This window comes from Dama dama, chromosome 24, assembly GCF_033118175.1.
Source record: "Dama dama isolate Ldn47 chromosome 24, ASM3311817v1, whole genome shotgun sequence".
Classification (NCBI taxonomy): domain Eukaryota; kingdom Metazoa; phylum Chordata; class Mammalia; order Artiodactyla; family Cervidae; genus Dama; species Dama dama.
The window spans coordinates 54,235,143-54,243,389 of NC_083704.1; the positions used below are offsets into that span (position 1 = coordinate 54,235,143).

At 54.5% G+C, this 8,247-nt stretch overlaps 1 protein-coding gene across 1 annotated transcript; it reads right to left on the reverse strand.

Annotated features, from left to right (window-relative positions):
- Window positions 1–105: 105 nt before the first annotated feature.
- On the reverse strand, window positions 106–4,438 carry LSMEM2 (leucine rich single-pass membrane protein 2). Its single transcript, XM_061128538.1, has 5 exons — window positions 3,782–4,438; window positions 3,216–3,351; window positions 1,028–1,129; window positions 740–925; window positions 106–638 (listed from the first exon to the last, which is right to left on the reverse strand). Exons 1-5 carry the CDS (start codon window positions 3,803–3,805, stop codon window positions 505–507), a joined length of 582 nt encoding a protein of 193 aa, XP_060984521.1. The 5' UTR covers window positions 3,806–4,438; the 3' UTR covers window positions 106–504.
- Window positions 4,439–8,247: the final 3,809 nt, after the last annotated feature.

Below are 8,247 nucleotides of genomic sequence, written 5' to 3' on the forward strand. Positions count from 1 at the left end.
CTGTGGCCCCGGCTGTTTCCTTTGCCCTCCCTCCCACCCAGGTCTGCACGCCGCTGGGCCTCCCCATCCCCTTCTGCTTACCTGTGCCCTTCGAAAGTCTCCCCGCCATGGCCCGCCTGCCTCCTCCCCGGAGCCCAGCCTGCCTTTTGAGCGTGGAGACTGGACCCCACATTGGGAGTCCTGGCTGAGTTTGGGTGACCAGCTATATTTAGGCTTCTGGACCCACCATCTGGAGGAGGCCAGTGGGTACTGCCAGGCCCCAAGAGGAGCCAGGAGGCTGGTGTGGCTTCCTCTGACCTTGGGCCACACCAGGCGGAGCCTCAGCCTCAGAAGGCCTGGCCTGGCCGGAGAAGGCTCGAGAGGCGGGCAGCTGTGGGGTCAGATCAAATCTCACGCCAAAACCACACCCAGGAAGTCGTGAGGAGCAGCAGTGGGAGAGGAGAAAGCTGCCAATGGCCTCTTTATTCCCCGGCACACCCCCAGGCCCCGGGTCCGAGCGGCATCTCAGCCGGGTGCTCGGGCCTCACTGGAGTTGAGCCTCCGCAGCTGGCTGAGGCTGGCGAGCCGGAGTTTGAGCAGCACCTCCTCCTGGGTTCGCAGCGTGTGCGCCAGCACGCGGAGGGACTCGCTCTGCAGCACTGCCGGGGGAATGGGGATCAGCCGCCCCGCAACACCCTGCCCTCCCAGCTCCGCACTGCCTCGGTCTCCCCCCTCGGCTGGCTCCCGACGCCCTCCCTACCACTCAGGTAGACGGCCAGCACGGCCAGCGCCAGGCAGGTGAGGACCAGCAGCGCGAGCAGCAGCAGGAAGGCCCCGCGGCTGTGCACCGGGCCGCAGCCGGCCTGGGCGCACAGTGAAGGCGGCAGCACGCCCAGCAGGTCGCCCCACGGCTGCCCCTCCTCTGCCAGGTAGGGGCACAGCGGACCTGCAGGGCAAAGGGGGCATCAGGAGGGTAGGCAGGCGAGCCTGCGTTCCTCCCCGCTCCCTGCGCTCAGACCAGTGGCCCCACTCCCCTGCCCTCTCTCACCGCCGTTGTGAAGGTCGCTGATGGACTCCACCTGGTGGAGGCGCACCTCCTCCACGTGGTTGGGAGCCAGCGGCGCCCTGCTCCTCATCAGGGCCGCGGTGTCTGCGGGGGCAGCGTGGGGCTGGTTGAGCCAGCGGGTCAGGCCCCCCTCGCCCTTCCAGAGGGTGTCCGGCAGCAGCAGGGGTAGAAGGGGCCTTCGGACTCCTAATCCCCTAAAACCAACTCAGAAATGACCTGTGATTTGCAGCCAAGACAACCCGAGAACCACGTGGGCCTGTCTCACCCACAGGAGCAGGAAGGGCACCTGACTTAGCTTTGTTTCCCCCAGGCAGGCAGGGACTCTCGGGCAGTCCTCTCTGCCTGCTCGTGGCCAGATCATTGGAGGACTAAACCCACGGCCCCCGACACTCACTGCTGCAGCCGCTGCGGTCAGTTTGCCCCACACACCCTGTGCCTGCCACCTTGTTCCTGTCCCCAACAGCAGCAGCCAGCTTGGTGCCCTTCCCTCCTGGCCTCTGCTCTGCCAGATTCTGAGAACTCTCTTCTCACTCAGGATCACAAGGAGGCCGCCTTTGTTACCTAACTGCTGCACGTGCCTGCGAGGTCTCCCCTCCAGGCTGCCTGAGCATTTAGCTTGTCTCCAGTTCCCTCCTGAATTCAGTAACTCCTAGGAAAGGATGTGTACAAAGGTTCCCCCCAATTTCCCAGTAGTTACTAAGGATGGATTCCTAGAAATAGAATTAGCTATCATCAGGTTTTCCCCGGGGATAGTTGTCCAGAGCCCCTAAAAGAGTACAACATCGCCACCATTACGCATCTCCACTGAAAAAAAATTTTATATATGTAAGTGTTCACATACATATTTGCTAAGTTAGGAGATGGTGGTTCTTCCCACCTCATCCTCTTTAAATTTTGGCCCCTGGAGATCTCCAGGACTTCCCTGGTGGTGCAGGGGATACGAGTCCACCTGCCAGTGAGGGAGACACGGGTTCAATCCCTGGGCCAGGAGGATTTCACGTGCTGCAGAGCAACTAAGCCTGTGTGCCACAACTCCGAGCCCACGTCCTGCAAGTACTGAAGCCTGTACCCCTCGACGAGGAAGTTGCCGCAGTGAGAAGCCTGTGCGCCAGAGTAGGCCCCGCTCTCCGCAACTAGAGAAGCCAGCACAGTGCAACCAAAAAATAAATAAATAAATATAAAAAACCTCCAGAAGCCTAGCTGGAAGCTAGAAAACAAATTTGGGGCCATTGGGAGGACATCTCCAGATAGAGCCAAGGGTGATGGGACTCTCTGGGTCTCTGGCTTTTAGAATACTACCTCGACTTTCATATTTGCTTCAGACTGGCTTTTGAGATGCTCGAAATATGTAAAACAAAAACGCTGTCTGGGTGGTGGTGGGTTGGGGTCATATTAAATGCCTTCTGTGCACTTGGCTGTGCTTTTTCCACGCTAAAAACTGAACTTAGATTCTGTTTGTGACCACAAGACACACATAGAAAATGTCACCCTTAAGATGTCAAAAGGAAGCACACAGCCCCACACCCAGGGCCAGGCCCCTCCCATTCAGTAATAAACGTTGACACTGTGGGTGGGGTGGGGGGAGTTGACCAGCTGGTCCCACACGCTGGCCAGCATCGAATGGGAAGCTGCCCAGGTCCCTATGGTCCCCCTCTGAGCCTCCATACCTCCTGCCCGAAGTGCGGCAATTAGGAGACTGGCCACCAGAGTCTAACTAGAAGTCAGTCTGGCCAGGCCAAGGGACCCCAACCTTTAGCCAGATGGGGCCACACAGGCCCACGTGGAGGCCAGAAGCCGATCACTCCCAGCCCCTGGGCCATGTGCCCAAATGCTCCCCAAGACCACCTCCCACGCCCAATCCTATGCCCTCCCTGAAGGCAGACCTTCCCTGAACAGCCTGCCCCACCCACACCCACTTGGGCCTATAGGTGACCCTGCCCCAGCTGGGGAGCTGCCCCCAATTCCTCCCGCTGTCCTTCGCATGGGGGACAGGTATGAGATGAGGAGGCATTCCCGGCAGGAGAGGCCCTTCCTCCACGTGTAGGGGACACGGGGCCTGATGACGCATCAAGGAAGTGAGGTCAGTGGGACAGGAGCCAGGTTTCTCCACGGTCCACAGGGTCACAGCACTGGGGCCTTACCCACTCCCCGCCCAGCGATCATCTCCTACCTTCCTGGGTCTCCTCTGACATGGTGGGCGGTGGGCAGGCGGGGGGCCGATGAGGGTGCCCAGCAGCAGGACCGGATAGAGGCAGCGGTGGCTTCGCTGAGAGGCCGGCAAAGGCCTGGCCACCTCCCAACCTCGGCTGAAAATAGACGTGAGCTCAGCACTATGGGCTATATTTAGAGGGGGCATCTCCCAGCCATGGGAAGGAGCGGAGTGACCTACATGGACCAGGCTAGGCTGTCCACCTGGTGACCCAGGCCAGAGCACACCTCCAGCGGTGCACGCCCCCTGGGGGCCCCGCCGTTCACGTCTGCAGGGCCCTGGCGTCATCCAGACAGACCTCCAGCGATGCCCCCCCATGGCAGCCGAAACACGCAAGGGAGCCCTGTGCATCTCCACCCTCCGCCTCTGAAGACCTCTTCTCCTGGCAGATGTGGGACAAGCACCCACCGCTGTGTGATCTGCTGGCATCACAGATTAGGGGTGATGGACTACTGGAGCCCAGTGCCCTGAGGACTCCGAGAGGCCCCCTAAGGGGACAGAGACACCCCCCAAATACACGCAGGTACCCCTGCTGGTCGGTCGAAGGTCATTACTTCATTTACTGTTACTAAGTTTACAGCTTCAGGTTTAGGAGTGTCCCCTTTCAGGCCTCAGTTTTCTCATCTGTAAAACAGGAGGGATGATGGTTTCCACCTGGCAAAGTGGACACGTGAATGGAAAATACCACATCCGAAGCGCTCAGCCCAATGCAAAGTTTTGATCTTCCTCTCTCCACAAGAGCCGACAGATCACACAAGGTCATGAGAGGATGCCCATCACCTCTGGCCCTTAAGGAGAGCAAGTGCTCCAGCTTAGAGCCCGCCCTTGTGGACCCCTGTGCCCCTCCTTCCCAAGTGAGACAAAGCCAGACAGCAGGCTGTACTTTCTAAACATCCCAACTCCCATCACACTGACCTCCTTGATATCCTCAAACTTGAGCTCGTTCCCATGTCAGGACCTCGGCGGGCTGTTCCCCCTTGGAGCGCTGTTCCCTAGATGTCCCCATTGGCTGGCTCCTTGTCATGTCACTCAAGTATCACCCCCGCCTCAGTGAGGCCTTCTGCTCACATTTTCCCAACTTTATTTTTTCCATAGCATTTAGCCCAGGAATTGTATCATTCAGAATATATAGCTGACAGACTCTGAGGCTGTGCACTGGAAAATCCACGTATAATTTTGCAGTCCGTCCCCCCCCCCGCCCCGCCCCCCCACCCCCCGCCGGGTCCATGGTCTGAATCTGCAGATTTCACAAACTGGGGATCCTGTCGTACTGTTTATTGGAAAAAACCCACATCTAAATGGATTCCATACAGTTCAAACTGGTGCCGTTCAAAGGTCAAATGTACTACGCATGTCAGTATCTGCTCAGGCCTTACAGAGTCCACTCGGTCACGTGGACCCACCTTTAATCCTCACCACAGCCTCCTTAAAAGAAATAGATGTCTGACACTTCTAGGAAGTGGTCCAAGGCCACAAGGCAAGAACCAGTGAGAACAAACCTCTTCTAAAGCAACAGAATACAAAGAAACAATAAAGGACTAAAAATAAGTGCAGGCATGCTCACTTGGGGAAACTGTGAATAAGATACAAAAGATGCAAAAAGACCAAACACTCAATTGTGATCTCTGAGGTGTGGGAGAAAAAGCAGGGCACCACTCATGATCAGATACACACTGCAAGGATGTGGGCAGACCTTTACCACCTAAACCATGGATCTGACCCTATTTTCACCCCGTTTAAAGGACCAGCTCACAAGGACCACCACACCATTCCCGGGGAGGGCGAGATGAGGGACATGTATGTGGATAGACTGTCAGCCAAAAACACCACCATTGAAATTATGAAATGATGCCACTGGTAGCCACAAGGATGGCCCTGAACAGATAACAAACTGAGGGAAGCAAGCCAGGCAGAAGGAGATGATAGCATAGGATGTCCTTTCTAAAGCAAAGGAAAAAAGATGCCAAGGAAGAAATTTACAACCATAAGAGACGCTTAGAAATTGAAAGACACAAAAAGGGTTCCAAAACAAGAAAAAGCACTGAGGATGCATTCCACAGGAGGTTTGGCCAAACAGAGACACAGAAATGTGTGTCTGTAAAAAATAATCCACAGGATTCTCTCCATCCTGCCTCCATCCACACATAGAATTCTGGACCTAAACCCTATACACAGAAATCTCTACCTGTAATGAATAATCCAAAGAATTTCCTTCTTCCTTCCTTGTTCACATATGAAGAAAACTGTATCTGAGACAGATAACCCACAGGGACCTGATGGGGACCACGTTCCTCAACCTTCTGCAATAAGCTCTATGGGAGGGGCAGTCAGAAGAGACTAGATACACTCCACATATGCCTAATACCTGAAACGGTCGGCTGAACAGTGACCACAACATGGCTTGCAAAAGGACTATACTCCAAGAGACCACTGGCGTGACATTCATTCCAGAAAGGGAGAAAGGGCAACGAGCACTCTTTCCCCTCAAAGCCTCTGAACTTGGAGCGAGATCGCATCCCTGCAGCCTGATCAGACATTGGACCCATGTCTCCCCTGGGGTAAGGGCCACACAGCCAGGTAGGGTGCCCTGTCCTCAGCCCCATCTCAATCCTCTCTGCTCGTCTCTGCCTGGGACTACAATCCCGAGGAAGACCAAGGCATCCAGGGCCTTTGGGTTCCGTCGGCATAATAGTCACCCAGCCTCCACGCCTCCTGGTGCTGGGGTTCCCGCCGCAAACCCTTCCTGAGAGTGCAGCCTCCTGGGCTTCTATGTGAAAGTGAAAGTCGCTCAGTCATGTCTGACACTTTGTGACCCCATGGACTATACAGAATTACCCATGGAATTCTCCAGGCCAGAATACTGGAGTGGGTAGTCTTTTCCTTCTCCAGGGGATCTTCCCAATTCAGGGATCAAACCCACGTCTTCCGCATTGCAGGCGGATTCTTTACCAGCTGAGCCACAAGGGAAGCCCAAGAATACTGGAGTGGGTAGCCCTGCCCTTCTCCAGGGGATCTTCCCAACCCAGGGATCAAACCCACGTCTCCTGCGTTGCAGGCGGATTCTTTACCAACCGAGCTATCAGGGAAGCACCTTCAGAAAGGTTCTGCGGCCTTGGTTTGGACTGGTCCAGAAGGGAGGGGCTGTGAGGCTTTAGGGGAAAGCAGCCGTGAGACAACCCTTCAAGCCGACTTGCCCCGAGGCTCTGTTTGCCTGAGGACCCACAGGTGGGCAGGAGAAAGTGCTGCCGTCTTGTGGACACTTCCTGTAACTACAACATGACGTGACCACCGCTCCTTACTTGCACCTCGAATTCACAAGGCCAGGGGCCTCTTAGACACAGCTGCCTTCACAAAATGTCCTGGGGCAGATTTTGAAGGGACAAATTCCCAACACAAGGGACTTTCAAGAGGCCAGTTACCACAGGTCACTTAGCCTCACAACCTTTGAGGAGCCAAAAGAAAAATATCCACAAACCTGCGCCCTAAGAGAGCACGCTCAGCATCGCTAACTGTGACAGGCATGCCAATCAAAAACAGCGACGAGAGTGCAAACCCCGGCGCTCAGAATGGCCATCCTCATACAGCTGCAGGCCATAAATGGGGAAAATATCCCGGTGGAACTGGAATCTCCCAATACAATTTGCAACGATGTACAATGGCAAGAACCAGTGTAATGAACAGGCACCAAATGCCAGACTAAATCAGTATGAAAGGCTATGCCTGAGATCTGATGTCACATCTGGGCGTATATGCGGACAAAAGCATTGTTCCAAAAGGCACATGCACCCTATGGATCACTGCAAGAGGACCTATGTAAGCCATCACACAGAGCAACCAAAAGCTTCACTGACCGATTAAAGTTTTAACCAGTTGAGGTACATGTATACGATGGACTATTATGGAGCCATAAAAGACCACCATGGGAATTATGAAATGATGCTGCTATGAGCTACCACGATGGACCTGGATGGATCATAGGCTAGGGGAAGCTCTCCAGACAGAGGGAGACAATAGCATAGGATATCCCTTCTAAAGAAAAAAGGAAGAAATTTACAACCCAGACAGAGACTCTTGGAATTGAAACACCCACAAAGGCTTAAAAAAAATAAAAAAATAAAAAAACCTGAATTGCTGGGACTAAATCATCAGGAGGTCGGGGCTTCAGAGAGATATAGAAATCTGTATCTGTAAAAATAATCCACCAGGATGATCTCCTTCCCGCCTCCATCCACACATACACAGAATTCTGGACTTCTCCCCTATATAAAGAAATCAGTAACATCTGTAAGATAATCCACAAGGAGATGTGCCTTCCTTTCTGTTTCATAGGAAGAGAACTGTATCTGAGACAGAAAAACCACAGGGACCGGATGGGGACCATGTTCCTCAACCTTCTGCAATTAGCTCTATGGGAGGGGCAGTCGAGAGAGACTAGATACACTCCACATATGCCTAATACCTGAAACGGTCGGCTGAACAGTGACGATAACATGGCTTGCAAAAGGATTATACTCCAAGAGACTACTGGCATGACATTCATTCCAGAAAGGGAGAAAGGGCAATGAGCACTCTTTCCCCTCAAAGCCTCTGAAGTTGGAGTGAGATCGCATCCCTGCAGCCTGATCAGACATGGGACCCATGTCTCCCCTGGGGTAAGGTCCACACAGCCAGGTAGGGTGCCCTGTCCTCAGCCCCATCTGAAACCTCCTCTCCGCTCTGCCTGGGACCAGAGCCCCGAGTGCGATCAAGGCATCCAGGGCCATGGGGGTCTTGTGCCAAATAGTCACCCAGCCTCCGTTTCTTCTGGTGCTGCGTTTCCCTGCTCAAAGCTCCCTCCTGAATGTGAACTTCTAAGCACCTTCAGCCGGGTACTGCAGCCCCCTGGATTGTTTCAGAGCTGTGGGCGTGTGAATTTAGGGGAAGGCAGCAGTGACATAGTGCCCTTTGGTGCGTACTCAGGCACAATTCTCTTACTCGCAGCCCAGCAAGCCGA